The sequence below is a fragment of the Lotus japonicus genome, chromosome 6 (assembly GCF_012489685.1).
Source record: "Lotus japonicus ecotype B-129 chromosome 6, LjGifu_v1.2".
In the NCBI taxonomy this organism is placed as follows: Eukaryota; Viridiplantae; Streptophyta; class Magnoliopsida; order Fabales; family Fabaceae; genus Lotus; species Lotus japonicus.
The window spans coordinates 65,396,848-65,414,685 of NC_080046.1; the positions used below are offsets into that span (position 1 = coordinate 65,396,848).

A 17,838-nucleotide genomic window follows, 5' to 3' on the forward strand; every position below is an offset into this window, starting at 1 on the left:
TGCGTTAAAAAACAGTTATAAGAAGAGTTACGTGTGCCTATATGCACTTGTGTCATCGGATACTTAATCAACTAAAATCATAAGCTTAAATATCTACAAAGAGATTGTACCTAGTGCGATGTACCATTTGCATAAATATAAACCAATGTACCATTTGCATAAATATTAACCAAATTAGTGTATTGTTATTAAATGGTAACGATGAGTTTAATTTTGGTCAATAGTATTGTGCCCGAACTACTGCAAATGATCCAATTTCAAAAATACAGATCAAGTTTAAAAACAAGGTAGTAGTGGGTAACGGTGAGTACTAAATGATTTCTTCCCTCACATTTTTAAATCTCGTTTCAAAAGTAAACAATTAGAAAAATATATATCGTCCATAATTTTTTTATTTCATATTCAGTTAAGGTGTAAACGTCAAGGCAAACATAAAAAGAATGAAACCGGAAGTAATCAGTTTTTTTTTGTCTTGACCAAGGTTTTTTCACAGCCGGTAGCAGTGAGACTAATCTCTTGCCCTATGGTAAGCGCACTACGCGGGAGTGAAGTTGGCCAAGAAATTTTCCAAATTTAAAGTACCTAGCAAAAGCCTAATAAGTTTGAGAATTAATCAATGCAAAAAGGAATACATGGTTCAGACTTGGGAGGTAAACTCGTGCAATCATGTTTTGCAAGTAAGCTCACGAATTTCTTCTATTGCTGTGCTCATGCTGTGGAGGGCCATTTTCTTCATCTGTTTTCATGAATCCAAAAAGAAAAAAAGCTTTGTCAAATCATGCGCACATATAACAGAAGAAAGAAGGAATTGGAAAACATTAATATTATTATGAACTCTACCTCCAGCTTGTCTACTTTTGCTTTGTGGTCTTTTGGAAGAAGACGGACCTCATCAATCAATTGGATAGACTCAGTAACATTCTCAGGGGACACAAATTCCAATACCACATGAACACAGCTCTGCAGATCAAGAATCAGATACTTGTCATACATTCACACACCTTAAGATAAACTGAAGAGCTACATAAATCAAGACAGATAATTATGTCCTTTTTCAGCAATCATGTGGAAGGCAAGGCTATTAATAGTACGATCATCCTTTTGTTTTAGGTTAAACTTCAGCAATGTAAGTTTGCTAGCTGCATATATTTTATAAAATTTTGAGAAATCAATTGCTGAAGGTGACTTCAAAATCGAAATTACCAGGAAAATTCAAAGTGCTTTACACTAATGCTATATTCCATTCAACAAGAATATATATCCAGTTCAAGAACAGTTTAGATTTTCTGTTAAATGTAAATTGACCAGAGGTAGAGATAGACGAGGCAAGAACATGTTCAATACTAATGCTAATAGATACCTTAGGATTCCTCATCTGGTATGGGCATCCAGCTGGAATGATGACAGCTTCTCCAGCATGTTGCTCAAAAGTCCATGGTTCAATTTCTGGCAACAGTAACAGGTGAGTAAATTTAGTTATGTAGGATTAGAACAGTCGATAGAAAACATGAGTATACTTACCAAACTCCTCCTTAAGTCTCATTTTATGAGCATTGTCAAGAAAGAAGCTCTGATCTAGAATTGGATGAACCATCTACAAAAGAGAAAAAAAAATCAATCATCACCAACTCAAGTGCTTAGGAATTGTGTTCTTCTTAACTTACCTTCTTGTGATATTCACTGGTATGAGAAAATTCATCAGAATGTCTTTTCAGGTATTCTAGGAGCTTTGGTACATCCTGTCTTCTGAAGACATCCCACTGGGCACCAGCATTCTCACTAAATTCATCCCTTTTATCACTTTCTGAGTGTTCAATAAGGTTCTTAGAATTGCGATTTGGAGACATTTCCGTGCTTTGAACTGTCCTGTCAAAAGATAAAGAGCTTTGTGCCTTTTCAGTATCAGAATCAGAAGCACATTCTCTTTTGCCCGAAGTCTTGGTGTTTAAATTCTGACTAGCTACTGTTTTGGATTCAGTTGAGATACAAGATGTCCTATTGAATCTCTTGAAAAAGTCAGCTCCTTCTTTTACAATATTCTGCAGTTCCTCTCTCTCCCTGCCTTCTGCATGCTCGGTAGTAATATTAGAAGACTTCCTTAGACATAGCGCTGTGTGCTTTTTCAATAATTTGCTTATTTTCGTAAGCTGTTCGGTAGAGGGAGGGACATCTGTGGTATTTGCCATAATATTTACCTGGAATTACAAATCAAACATAGTAAATTCAGTGATTCAACCATTGAATTATACATGTCAGTTTGAGAGTTAGATAGCAAATGTATCAGCTGCAATTAAAGGCGGAAGTCGCCAAGAATGGCCCTATATATCAATTTTGGTGTCTATTTTATTGCAAAACCTGTGTTATCTGGTATTTCAGAAAGAGCCCCTACTTATATGCATTGTATGTCTATTAGGAAGCCAAGCAAAACAATGCCTAAAAGGTAAGACTCTTTGTGGGAAAGTGTGAAGTTTAATAACATACTCAGAAAATGATGACAATATGTACTTCAAATATCTTTGCATAGACCAATTTTGCTTCTTCTGAAGCTAGACAAATTCTTCATGAATAGTTTGTTTTGTTGGACTAAAGAAACTGATTCTTAATGAAGATTATTTTTTGAGTAAGGATTTGGCTATGTTTTTGTTGTAATATCTATCCTCTAAAATGGTTGAGCAGTCTGAGCAGACCTTTTAATGTAATTATGAACATTGACATTATTGAAAAAATGAAAAGTTGTAAAATTTGAACAATGATAAGAATAAAACATGCAGCATGACTTATTAGAAAAAATTCTCATCTATTCACTCACTGACCTGCAATAAGAATATATACAAGGAATAGGATTATCATGTCATACAAGGGACAGGCAGTCTTCCTGAATAGAAAGCATTGGAAGAGGATGCTTTTTACTCCAGAAGATGAGATCTCCTCTAGGTTATAATGATGACAGGATACACAGACAAAATATGAACATGGCAATTTTGTCACTAAAGCAAATATCAGAAGAGATATATTTGCAATATTTGAAATCATTTTTCCATTCTAAGTTCGATAAAATAAACTAGAAGTTTAGGTAAGTGTTAATCTAGCCATGATTCAGAAATGAAATACAACAGAGAAATGGAACACACCACATCATATGAGTCATAACAGAGATTTGTCACCGAATAAGCTTTCTCGTCAGCACAGCCGTACGAAATATACACGTATGGTCCCATGTCAAGTTTTGGACTCCCAGGTGGCAAATTTGCAGCTAAGTTCAGAAGACCAGACATGGGATTCATATATTCTTTAAGGGGAAGAGCATCAATTACTTCAGCAAAATGAACTGGAAAATGTTCTTTGAATAGTTTGGAAGACAACCATCCCTCTAGTTTCAGCATCTCTTGCCAAGTATTTTTCCGAGGTTGAGATTTAAGAGACCCTGTAAAATACTGTCTAACGTTCATTTCTACCTGCCAGAATGAGAGTTCCAGAATTAATAATATACTTTTAACAATGGACTTTTTGTTCAGGAGCAGTTCCACCATCATTAGGAAACAATATTTAAAAGCAGATAACTATGGACATTAAAATGTAGTATATAAAAATGAACTAACTGGAATAATTATTTATCTAAGATAGTACTGACTTGTTTTGTCTCGACTAACATAGATAGTATCAATTCAAAGGATATAATGCACACAATTAGTTGATGAACTGACCTCCCACCAATCCAAACAAGTTTCAAGTAAGTCCTTGTTATTTTCATATCTTGTAATGCTCCTCTCAAGATAAGAAGAGAACATAACCAGTGGATCCCAACGGAGGTTTGGTGTACTCTGGAGCAAATCTCTCACTATTACAGGATGGCATCTTCCCCAGTGTTTCTGAAAGTGTTCAAAATGATCACTATTGATGTCCAAAACTGTTGGATAAAATAAGCAATTATCATTAGAATCTTTTCTTTGAGCTGCTTCTTGCAATTTCTTATATCTTTTATTTTTCCGATCTTTATCAATACAGAGTGAGCAACTTGAACTTTTATCCAAAGTTTCAGGAAAGTCATAGCTGCAAACTATTTCTTCTGCCTTTACTTCCATTTCTTTGATCCAACTTAAGGGGAAAACGCATCTCAAATCAAGGTGGCTATCACCGCAACCGCCTAGCTCTCTCGGAGGGCATGATACGGAGTCAGTACCATTACAACACGTCCACTCAGGTGATATTGAAGTATCAGTTAAATTTCCATTAGAGATGGCCTTATTGTCATCCAAGAGATGGCTTTCACTAGCTATGCAAGTGTTAACTTTGTCAGGTAGCTCGCATAAAGAAGATTTAATTTGTTGGGAGGTGCTTCCTTGGCTTAATGCCTGAGAACAACTGAAGCAAAGGCTGTAGGAGCAACTAAGGCAGCTTCTATGAGGACCCAAAATGGCTGTTTTGCAGTAATTGCTGAGACAAGTTTTAGTACATACACACTATTGTTAGCAAGCAACACAAGAAAATCATTTCAAATTTTCTTAATAATCTCAACAGATGAGAGCTTACCAGTAATTTTTCTCATTGCATCCAAATTCGACCTGCTTGATGAGAATATCCGAAACACTTTTCCCTGTAACACACAAAGGAATCAAAGATATAGAAAGGCATCTACAATAACCATGTTGTAATCAACAAAAATAATTCAGAAACCCTACACACCTCTAACTATCACTTCTGTTTCGAGCTCTGTACGCTGGTCTTTACTTATTTGTTTTACTACAGGAAGGAGCACACAAACCAAATAATGAGAATGCAAAATTCTATCAGCTCTGCTTGTACCAGCCAAATATTCCTGAAAAAATATGGTATAAAACTTAAGTGTCAGCAAGTGCAGCTAAAGAAAAAACTGTTAGAGCAGAAAAGCATCCATCTTTGATATCAGACCTTACTTTCACTGTCTTTGTATTGACTTGCCAGACAATCTTTACAGGTGCAAGTTCCTCGGCACACTGGACATGCCATCTTAACCTCATGTTGAGTCTCAAAATACCTAAATTTGTTTCAACAAATAAATTGGCAAATGTCTCATATTCTGATTATCAGTACAACAGGTACAGGTGATGGCAGTCATATTGGTAAATGTCCTAGTAGCAGTCATTATTGATCAGTGTGGTAGTACAAAAGATAGCATGGAGTCGGATATGCACAGGAAATTTTTTCTTTTTTTGATAATCATTCTCTCTTAACTATTTTGAAAGGGGTATCCTTTCATCTAAGGTATTCCAGAACTGTATCATGAAAAATATCCAACTAGGTGTTTAATTGATCAAACCAAGCCATAGTCAATAATAAATTAATAGTTTACAATGATGATGATAACAGAGCACCGTGAACACAAGGATAAGAATGGAGCAATCAATTCACCACATATATGCACAGATAATATCACACAGGTTACAAATTCATGCTAAAATTTTAAGAGTAAGCGATCCCAACCGTTCTTTGATGCAATCCATGCAGAAAAACTCTGTCAAGCAGCTGGAACACTCAACAAGATTCCAAGAATCACTTCTCTGGCACCAATGACAGTTCCTCCTCCTACACTTCTTCAAGCTTCCTTCAGAGACAACCTTCAAAAACAAGTAGCTGAATCACTTAAACAAAACAGTGAAATCAATAAACCCTTAAAAACATTAGTACAAGTAGCATTGTATAGCAGAGACAATGAAATGTGTGAATGAATTGAAAAGTCAAAACCCACCTTCAATTTGTCAACAGGGACCCTGTTAACATTCTTGGACCTGAAGAAACGTGGTGTAACAACAGCCTTAACATCACAGTGAGAATCCACATTGGTGTGATCATGGGAAGTTGATGCAGGAGAAATTGCCATCACCCCATTGGGAAATTCTTGCCTCAACTCCCCCTCACTGTAATTCAATTCCTCGTTCTTGCTCATCATCATCTTCTTCTTCTTCTTCTCAGCCTCTCTCTCCAGAACCATCCTGATAAGCTCCAATTGAATATCACATTGCTTCTGCTTCTTCTTCTTCTTCTTCTTCTTCACCCTGATCTCTTCAACGACGTCGTTTTCCTCCTTCTTCCTCTTCCTCTGCAGCTTCAGTGACTCTGGCACCTTCTCCTTGTTCTGCCGATGCCGACCCTGCAGACAGTGTATCTCGCAGAGCTTCACGTTTTCCATCGCCCTCCGCCGGCACCTCCATTTTTTCCCGTCGGTGCGGCTGCACCGGAGATGGTCCGGCACCGGCAGGCTTTCTTCCTCCCCATCCTGGGGTGTTGATTTTCTTCCCATGAAATCAAAATCGTATTCTTATTGTTAATCTGGTGAGAATTTTGAATTTCTGGGGAGAATTTTGATGAAGAAAGTGAAAGAGAAGCAGCACACAGAGACAGAGGAATGAATAGGAGAAATAAGGGTTTTGTTTATCCCCAAATGAAGAGTTTGTGTGAGTATTTATTGGGGAAGAAACAGTGTGGATAGAGAATTAGATAGTCTTGTTTAGTCTAATCTCTAGTAGGATCATGATTTGATTAGGTCAGATGTGGCATGATAGAGTGCAAACTCTTCTTTTCGGTGTTGCGTTGGTTTCAAACCGATGACCTGTTGGTTCGGTGAGAGAGTGCAATCTCTTCTTTTTTTGGTGTTCCGCGGGTTTCGAATCGAGGACCTGTTGGTTGGATAAGAGAGTGCGGACGCTTCTTTTCGGTGTTCTGCTGGTTTCGAACCGAGGACTCGTTGGTTGGGTGAGAGTGTGCAAACTCTTCTTGATGGAAAATAATGATATTGTGATTAGATTTTAGTTACACTTATTTTATTTTCTGTTGTTCTATTCTGTTTTGTTTCTGCATTATAAATTTCAGGTTGTTTCTTTTGGGATTGTTTTGAAAGAATTGCTATTCTGGGAGTTTTGGGCTGAAATCAGTGAAATTTTGTAATTTAGCATCCAACATTTGATTAATAACATGTTTGGATAATCAATTCTAGAATTCAAAAGCTAGTCATAGAAGATTCTCCTCATAAATGATTCTGATTTTAGAATATTTGTTGAAGGATTTTCAAATTTGCTCCAAGTTATTGAATTACATCAACTAATGAAATTTGGCTTGTGCAGGACCAAATTGATCTGGTTTGGCAACTAGCTTTTATTTTTTAGGTATGTAATATAGTAGTGGATACTTTTGTTCTTTATGTGTCAAATCAAAGCTAATGATTTTGATATATATAAGCTGATTCTGTGCAATCTCAAGTAGGAAACTGATTATAACAGTATGTAATTGAGTGATTCTTTACAGTTTCTATATGCATTTTGTAATGTATTCTGTTTTGTAACTTTTTTTATTCTGTTGAAGTAAAATTACTTGTTAGAAAGAGGAAAATTGAAAAGCTTTCAAGAACCAATTTGCCTAACATTTTGATTTTCCTTTTAAATTTTAGTTTTGGAAAATAGGAATTTAGAAATAGAAAAATCGATGAGCCTGCACTGCACTGTCTAGAGCAACACAGTAGTGAAAAATATATATGAAATATTTCCTCTGCCTGAAACTGGTTGAGTTATTGCATTTCAGGTTAGTAAATTAAATCCTTAAATGTAATTGTTTTTGGGCTGAAAAATCAGAATGTGTTGTTTTATGAGCCCATTTTCCTTGTGTCTACATTTTTTCTCTCTTTTTTTCTTCTATATCAAGAGTATATTTCGGCTGAATGACTAAGTGTGTATTTAGATATGACTTTGATGTTAGTCCATATGAAGAGTTTCACTTCTTGTGTGCTAACGTTCGTTTGCACCGGTTGTGGTTCCGACTTATATCCAAACATCACCTTTTAGGAGTAGCTAGCTATATAGAACACTTAAGAACATTCTCGTTTAAGGCTAGTTATCTTGTTTTGTTAGAACTTTGCAATCAGTTCAAGTATTAGAGACAAGTATGATTCTAATATTTGGTAATATATATTCCTACAATCTGGCACTGACCAATATTTCTCATTTTTTTGTAAAAAGCTACTATTAGCAACTTCTTCCAAAATCATGTATCTCCCATCAAAACCCATTGTGTGTTTCAAACACAGCTATACAATTAACAAGAAAATTTAGACAAAGAGAAAATCAACGTTTACATTTGCAATTTTTTGAGAAACTATATTCATCAGCGACAGAACTTTCATGACAACCGAGGACTCTATCCATTTATTGCTTGTTTCTCAATGCTGGATGAATGGGATGCAGCTTTGGACTTCTCATAACTGGTGTTCTGATCAAAACAAATCTTCAAACAAACATATATAGTGACTGTTAATTACATCCTTGTATCATGATGATCTGTTATTGAATTTCTGAAATAACATGGTTCCCTAAAGTTAAAATTTCTCAATTTTTCAGCATGAGAAAAAAGGTATACTTGTAAGATTTCATTTGTACTAATTACATGTTTCATGAATAAACTTTTATTTTCTCATAATGAATTTTAAAACTCAAAAGCTACTTAAGTCCACATATAATCAATTGTGACCTTTAGAAGAATTTTCAAACATGATTTAGAAATAGAGAATCACACAATACCCACCTTATTTAACTGAGTAGAAGAATGAATTTCTCACGATTGAACCATATTGCTAAAAAACATGATTGAGTGCAGCGTCGATAAAAGCATTTGGCTTCTCCCTTATAGCACAATGCAGTTCAGGACTTCATCAACGCTGCACTCAATAATGTTTATCCAATATGGGAATTTACAATTCATCTGAGATCTATATTTGTTTCAGTTGCAAACTTGAAGCTAAGTTGCATCTCTATATAAACATGACATAAAATCAAGCCTTCACAATGCAGTACACCAACCTCCTTTGATTTGTACTACCTTTTCCAGTTTTCAGTACTTGACAATAGCCGCTAGCTACTTCGCTTTTTATATATAATATATATATATATATGCTTTTCACTATCAGCATCAGATTTGTTTGTACTAGCTAGTAAGTTGTACTAGATTAATGGAATCTTGTACTACTATTTCATGATGATCACCTGTTTAGGTCTAGATACTATCCTTTCTCTCATAGTCACAACTTTTTGTTGAATTCTGCATAAGAAGATAATAATTCAAGGTTTTACGGTTAATTGGCATTTTTCATGGTAACCAAAAATTGAAAATACAATTCATATAATTTGCATTCCGCAATTATTTGTGGCATATAAAGTGTAAATTCAGTTAAACTAAGCGAGGAATGGGGTCTATCTTATTACTTCCAATACAAGTCACGTTCATTGAACTCATTAAAAGAACATGTTGCTTTATTATTTTCAAAAAAATGTTTTCAACTTATCTTTGGGATTATATATGTGCACCAAGTGGTGAAAGAGAAAGATACCAAGGGAATAGAGACAAAGTAGGTGAGAGATGAGAAGTGATATATATATTGAGAGATAAATAATAGTGTGGATGCAAAAATTGGACTGGGAAAATTTAGGGCTTTTCCATTTTCTGTTACCTAGTAAGCTCAACATGTAAGCCAAATGCCATCGATAAATCATGTGTATTGGGCACTTAAGAGAGTTGTTCTCAAATTTGCTGATTTTTGTTCTGAATTAAATATGTTATGTTGCTTACAAAAAAAATTGTTGAGAAGGTCCTCTATATAATTTAGTCAGAATATTTGTCACTTCTGTCTCCACAATAATCACAATCAAGAAAATAAATTAGCAGTAAGCATCTCAATTTCGGAGTGCATATATACATATATTCAATATGAACTTTGAAGAAATTGTTGCTCCAAAGTTAGGATATATGTTCAACAAATAATTTCATCTGTACACATGAACACAAGATATCTATATATGAATATGTACATAATACATAATCGTTAACAAAAGAGAATTTGCATTCCCTATATACAAACAATGAATAAATTTAATATACACTATTATGATCTATATCCTTTCCTTCGCAGAACGATTTTACCTTTAGCATCTTCCTCCAAATTAGTCAAGACTTCATTAGGAGGAACATATTTCCAAATTCTAGGTTCCTGTAAGTGATGCCCCATTTTTGCAAATTTATCAGCAGCCCTATTCCCTTCCCTGAATATGTGACTCACAATACAATTGTCAAACTCAGGCAGAATGGAATTTATATGACTAAGATGTCTTTGCACTTCCTTGCACCTAACTTGTCTCCTTTGCACTATGATCTCAACCAATGTTTTGGCATCTCCTTCAAGCCAAATATCACTATTCCAACCATTTTCAAGCACCAATTCAAGCCCTCTCCGAAGCGCGATGAGTTCAGCCAGAGTGCTATTGGTTCTTCCTATGGATTCAGCATAGCCAAGCATAAATTCTGCATTGTGATTTCTCACAACCCCTCCAATGCTACCTTTCCCACTTAAACCTTTGAAAGAACCATCAAAATTTAATTTGGTCCACCCGAATTTTGGTTTTTTCCATTCCACTGGAATTGGTTCCTTGTGGAAATACCTTATCAACTGACAAACTGGACTTTGCACAAGCTTTTGACAACGAAAAATGTTTAATATACCTAACATTTTAACTATCCTAGATAAAAATGAAATTAAAGGATAAATTATGCTTACCAATTTTGAGAAGAGATTTTACAAAACAACAAAGATATATAAGAGATGATGAAGAAACAGAAACCTTCAAACTTGAAATTGAAAGGCAATGTTATGGAATTGAAGGGATGATGAAAGAGGGTATCCTACTTATTATAGAAGCAATGGAACATGCTGCTTCACGTTAATTAATGAAGTTGGAGTGAGGGAAAAGCAAAGAAGATTCAGAATTTCACAAACACAAGGCAACATTTTGATACCGGAATAATCCATGGAAAATGGCCAGAAAGGTTTCCTTCAGGAACTCTCAACAACTTAAGCATATTCTTTAAACGGTTTACTAATTGTTTGCGTGCATGAACTCTACCATATAGAGGCTGTCCCAGAAGAATAAAAGACACTTCAAATTCTTTCTCCAAACGTTAACCGTTGAAGTTTAAGATAATTAATTAGTAAAAACTAAAAACTTCAAAACTTGGGTATCCAAATATGGGGACTGGAACTATATTTGTATGCACCACCAACAACCATACAACAACGTGTGTGTATCAAATAACTTAAAATAAAAAATTAATGTCAAAATTATAAATCTTGCGCCTTTGATTTGTACTACCTTAATAGCACTTGGCAATCATGAGTTGGGCCAAGAAAATATAGTAGCCCAAATTGGGTTACAAATGCATTTTTTAAAAACAAATAGTAGCCCAAAATGCTCAAAATTAATTTTGGCTCAGAAGAAATAGAGTCGCCCAAAAAAGCCCAAACCCAATTAGACCTAACCCGTACCCTAACTTGTGCAAACCGTGAAATTGGGTCAAGATTTCTCATGGAGGATTCAGTTCGAAGCATTTTGGGTTTGAATTTGACTGAATCCACCCGATGAACAACCCTACTAAATATAGGAAAATGCAAGATAACAATTACAATATCTATGATAAATACTCTTAAAATTAAAGGAAATATTTTTAGGAAATGAAATCATAAACATTGTTAAGCAGTGATGTAAAATAGAATAAGCATTTACAAGAACTTATTTATTTGTATGGTGTGCAGAGGCACTGAAGTTAAGAGCATTTTATAAAATAAAGAAGTTTTTTTGAACGTGTAAAATAAAGAAGTTACTCTAAATATATCCAAATGGTCAACTAGTATTTTATTTATAAAATTATTGAAACACATAAAAAAAATTGTAAGATTGAAACACATAAATATAGCTACACACTTTACACAAAAAATCAAAACACACTAAGTTGTGCAACCATACACAAAGGCTCTTTGACCCAGAGGTTTTACAGTTTTGACTATGACCCTCCCATTTCTTTTAAAAAGTTAACATATAGTACCAATAGGCATGTATTGCACTAAAATTTTATTTACTACTAATTTCTAGCTCCACCTGCACCTAGAAAGATAAAGAAAGAAAAAAAAGAGAGAAGTGAATGATATGAAATGAGACATAATAAAAAAAAAAAAAAAACAAAATGAAGTGAAATTGTGATGGGATATGTGAGACAAACTAATATTCACGTCTCTACTCTGAGATTTACGGCTATATCAACTAAGTCAATTAACACAATTTGTGATGATCCACAAAATGTGCTACTTTTGTCCCAATGTGTGTTTAGATTAACTTCTTAGCTCATTTCCAGTTTAAAATAGTTAATAATCAAAATCTTGCTGACATATTTTGAAAAAAAATAAGGCATTTATTTCCTTAAAAATCAAGCAAATCCAAACATACGCTTGTGATACAGACAAGCATTCAAGGCATAGAAACCATGGCAAAATCTAAGGTTGAGTTTCTACTTACCAGATTTGCCTTGCTCAGAGGACATGCACAAGTGAAAACAAGTTTCATGGTTAAGAAGACCAAAAATGTCAATTTAGTGTTGCGCTGATGAAACCCCAATGGGCAACCATTATTTTAGGACACACACATGCACCGACAAAGACAAGATGGCGTCAGGGCTGGTCCAAGGGTAAAGTCACCCAAGTAAGGGTTTTAGGCCTCCAAATTCTTTTTTAAAAAGTAAAAAAGGCTCCCAAAATTTTTTTTACTAAGTAAGAAAGACCCTCAAAATTAAAATTAATAAAATCTTATCTTAAATCAACCGTGTCTCAAGGCCCTTAAAATTAAAATTCGCTTTAGGTCTCATTTAGTGTTGGGTCGGCCCTGGTTGACGTGCTTAAATTACATAAATAATTCAAAAAAGCAGTAGATAATTTCAAAGCATAAGCATTTCTCCAATAAAAAACTTAAAGTGAAGGATAAATCCAACAAGTGCACAAAATTGTCCATGGAGAATGATGACCATTGACCAGTCACATAATTTTGATTATATTAGTTCATTACTTACTTTTTGGTTTCCCAAGGTATCCCCACATCCGACAGCCATGAGGCTAATTCTTCGAGACTCTGAGATCACGTTAAGTGGGTAGGTCTCTCCCAACAAATGTTTTTCCATACGCATCGTCCAGAAATCGAACCCTAGACTAGATGATTAAGGAGCCCAACTATCTACCAGTTGTTCTACACCTTCATAGTTACTGAGGTCGAATACTTTGATGAATATCTCCTTGAGCACAGGCTTCGCTTAGACTCCCCAACCGAACTTCATAGTTATCATCTAGAAGTATACTGCTTGATTGAATATCTCTACAACAATAAGAAAATACACACCATTTAGCTTGAACCTTTGTCATGCCTTTTATCATCATGATAGTAGTGCAGTATTACTTATATTACTCGAATTCCTGTGTCCAATGCCAACAAATTTGAGGCTCCTCTTACCATAGAATCTGTGTTTTAAAACTCAGTTCCGTGATCGATTCGGCTGAGTATTGAGTCAATGAGTTAATGGTCCGACCAGTGAGCCACTGGTTCGATTGCTTGACTCGATGTATTTTATAAAATTCTAAAAATTAATAATACTAGCTAACACTAATTAATAACTCCATTCTCTAAATCTAAAATTATTATTCTTTCAAAAAAAAAAATCTAAAATTATTACCATGACACAAATAATCTAATTAAACAACCAATAAGGATTTTACTACCACAAAAAATTACAAATAAGTTAAAAATATCATAAAAAACATAGCTTCTACACTTTTTGAACGTTAGGTTCTACACTGTAATCATAATAAAAAGTGCACAAATAACTTATTTTAAATTATTGTTACATATCATATATATTAAAATAAATGGCACCGGTAACTATATTATTTTTAAGATTTGTGGTTTTAATTATGTGCTAAAAAATATTGATGTTCCATACTCTGAAGAGATTTTATAATCTTATTATTAATATATTTGAATATATATAATAATTGTAATCTTCTTTCCAAGAAACTCCACCGGCTGATGTTGTGTTGCTTCTTGTTGTTTCTTGTTGTTTTAATTTTGTAATCTACCCAAAAAAAAAATATACTTAGCATAGTGGAAAGCTTTCCTCTTAAATGCATACCTACTCCTTTTCCATTTTTTCCCAAAAATAAATCCTTTAGAAAAAAAATAGTGTAGCTCTCCGGTTCGACCAAAGAACCGGCCGAGTCAAACCAGATCTTATCGGTTTAATTGCATAACCGATCTATTGAGAGCTTCGAATCGGTCAGGCCACCGAATTCTGGTTCAATCGATCGGACCGTGAGTATTTGGTTCCTTGTTTCGAATTCCTATGTCCAATGCCAACTAATTTGAAGCCCCTCTTACCATAGAATAAATCACCTGCCACACTGTTCCTTTGTTCTGCCACTTTTTGCAGGCAATTGCTATCTGTCGCTAGGTTAGGTGTGAAATGTGGCAACTTGAGGTTGAAACTGTTTCTAAGTTTTGCTGGTGTGCTCTTGATGAGCTTTTCTATTGGTCCTGCTATCTCCAGCATGATGGAGCTTGGGCTAATTGTTCCGGCCTTTTTGACATTTGGGTCTGTTGGAGTCATACTGATAAGCTTTATGATTTGGGTCTCCAAGCTCTGGCTGAAATATGTGGTTGTTCGTGATTTATTTGCACCAGGGACAACATTGAGGGTTACTCTTGTTGTACACTTGCTGCGAGTACCCTCAGATCCGATTAGCGACGCCATTATCAGACTGCAATTGCGAGCTGCGTTCTCTGGGGTTTCACTTCGCTCATAGCTGGGCTACTATATTATCTGGAGGGTATAATTATGTTACTTCAACAGCCACTAATTGCGCCGAGTATAAGTTTCGGATTCAAATGTGCTGATATTGTTGAGAGTTTTGCTATTTGGTATTCTATCTACTTCTCGTCACTGCTGCTATCAGTGTTTGTGGTGTGGTTTTGCGATGCCGGAATCTTCCCCAACCACCGCGGTCTCCGTCGTGCTCCTGCTGCATAAGACTTCTTACAATTGAGACTTGAAAACTTATTGCTTATTTGCATATTGTGTAGGATTTGTGAGTAATTCTAATAATGAAAACTTATACTTTTGATACGAGTTTTAGTATCAACTTTGAGTTTACTGAGATAGATATATATATATATATATATATATATATATATATATAAGTTTAGTGTCAACCTTCATTTCTGAGTTTCTTGCTTCATTGTTCATTGGTGTTATGGATTTGATTAACCTGTGTGCAGCATTAAGAGTCCATTTTCTCCATAAATTATTGGCTGAGACATTCTTTCATGTCTCAAATAGTGTTCTTTAAGTTGATTATGGTTTGGTGGGATTTCCTTATTTTCTAGAATTGTAATTTGAAGTTATGTCCTTCATGATTCATTTACTGCTTATGATAAATTTATTTGACTTTAACTTCATTTTTATATGTTTTATAAATTTTCATAAATAATAATTTATCGTGTCAACAACCACAATTCACACATAAAACTGTCTCTGTCTTGACTTCGGTATTGATAAATAAGCTATCCGTGAGGGATTGTTTTTATATACGTATTTTCTATTTTCTATATTGAGATCTAAACGAATATATATTCTTAAATCTTATCTCATGGCAACATACTATAGCATGGCAGCCCGGACAATGAATGATTTTGGTGTTTGGAGAAGAATCTGGAAGGCCAAGGTACCAGAGAAGATACGTTTCTTTTTGTGGCTTGTCGCTCATGGAACACTACCAACCAATGCCAAACGGTTTCGTTCTCACCTTGCAGCCACTGGAGCGTGCTCTCGGTGCGATGCGGATAATGAGGATATTGATCACTTATTTCGTGGTTGTCCCGAGTCACGACGCCTATGGTCCCAATTCCGAGCGGTGCTGCCCCCTCTTTCAGTTTGGATAGACTTTAACACCTGGTTTATTAGTGTTTTATCTCATCGTAACAGTATCCTTGGCATTGCGGTTATGTGGTGGGCTTGGCGGTGGAGGAATCATAGAGTCTTTGAGGTGCAAGAATTACCTCTGAACCAGGTCCTCCGTTGTGTCCTCCGTGACGAGGTGCTCTGGCGTCAATCTCTGCAAAATCAGCTCCAGCCTACTATGCCCGTGCATGAAGATGTGGGAGGTTCCCCGCTGCATGTATCCATCGCCGTCGATGGGAGCTGGAATCCGCTGGTAGGTCGAATGGGGTGCGCGGCAGTAGTGAGAAATAAACAAGGAGGATGGGTGTCTGCTATCTCCTTGAGCCACAATTATGGTAGTGCGTTCCTAGCCGAGCTACTGGCAGTGGAAGCAGGTATTCAACGTGCAATTGATTTGGGTTACAGTATTGATTCGTGCTCCTCAGATTGCCCCAGGGTGGTCCATGCGTTGCAGCCAGGTAGTGATATAGCTACTCATTGGGATAGGGAGGATATCGATCGCGTGCGTTAGATTTTGGCCCGTCTTTCGAATTTCACCTTGATGCATATCGAGCGGGATAAGAATAACACGGCTGACTGTTTAGCTCGGGAAGCCTGTCGCCTTCAGCGAGTACTCGACCGACATGATGATATCGCAAAAGGTGGGTCCTAAGATAAAAACAAACGACGAGTTTTTGAACTTGAGGATAATGAATCAGTTGTGAAAATGATTTTGAAAATAAGATTGAAAAACCCCCATTTGAGTTCAAGAAAGAACTCAGGTTGTTCTGTCTAGGTAAGGAGTGCTTTCAATGACGCATTGCGCTCGGCCAACTTACTTGGAAACTTCTCGGGCCATTACTTGGGTGATAGTGGGCTTTGTGTTTTCGAAAATCATTACCTTCGAAAAAAAACCCCGAGTTAGCCCTCATATTTGATTGGGTTACTAATGTGATCCCCGGTTTAGAAATTGGGGCGTTACACAATTGGGACTTCACTGTGATAGATTACTCAACCAATACAACCACCCTCTAACAATTTGGTAACCCAATTTTCCAAAGCTGCAACCTGTGTGGAGGAACTGTGTTTCCAAGCCTAAAAAAATTATCCTTATAGAAATTAAACCATGGACGAAAAACCTCACTCATCATGCCAGATTCGCTTCTTTCCTCCCTAAATGAGTACCAAATGATTTCCCATCTTCTCCAACTTCCATTAGGATGAAGCACATTGATTTCCGGACTCAAGTCACAGAAACATTCTACCTGAATGTAATCAGGAATTGTCTGCAAAATTAGAATGGATTATGATAAGTATAGCAACAACTATCTACAATTAAAAAACCATACACTTAGACAAAATAAGGCCCCGTTTGGATAAACAGCTTAATTAAGCGCTTATGGTCATAAGCGCTTATGACATAAGCGCTTATTCATAAGCTATTTTTAAAAATTTATTGAAATAAATTAAAAATAAGCTGTATATAAGCATAAGCTGTTTTTCATAAGCTATCCTGAGTAGCTTATGAAAATAAGCTGAAAATAGCTTATGGCAGACCATAAGCTGTTTGCATAAGCTCTCCCAAACACTGGCATAAGAGCTTATGCTGTCAGATAAGCTCAAATAAGCTCTTCCAAACTGGGTCTAAGTCAACAAACCAGATGACGGAATCCATTCATTAGATCAGCAGTGAGATCAAAAGTGTGTATCAACATACTCATCACCTTCTTCCTTAGAATCAGAATCATCAACATAATCCATACTTGAATCTTCCCCTTAATCATCCGATAATATATCAATAATAACTTTACTTGGACCTGCCACACTCGCCCCAACATGGCAACACCGCTCTCTAAATTTGATTTCACTGAGGTTGATATCAAAAATACGTATATTAAACTTACAACCACCTAGGTAGATAAACTGAATAGTTATATCTCCATTAATTTGGTGCACAGTTTGCAACTCAGAAAGATTAGGTCCAATTCTCGGTTCGCTCTGATCATAATATATTTTTGA

At 35.7% G+C, this 17,838-nt stretch overlaps 1 protein-coding gene across 1 annotated transcript; it reads right to left on the reverse strand.

Moving 5' to 3' along the window:
- Window positions 1-441: 441 nt before the first annotated feature.
- On the reverse strand, window positions 442-6,462 carry LOC130726109 (lysine-specific demethylase JMJ28). Its single transcript, XM_057577338.1, has 12 exons — window positions 5,726-6,462; window positions 5,461-5,594; window positions 4,909-5,014; window positions 4,684-4,816; window positions 4,531-4,594; window positions 3,705-4,434; window positions 3,132-3,455; window positions 1,665-2,195; window positions 1,522-1,594; window positions 1,361-1,446; window positions 841-960; window positions 442-736 (listed from the first exon to the last, which is right to left on the reverse strand). Exons 1-12 carry the CDS (start codon window positions 6,275-6,277, stop codon window positions 665-667), a joined length of 2,925 nt encoding a protein of 974 aa, XP_057433321.1. The 5' UTR covers window positions 6,278-6,462; the 3' UTR covers window positions 442-664.
- Window positions 6,463-17,838: the final 11,376 nt, after the last annotated feature.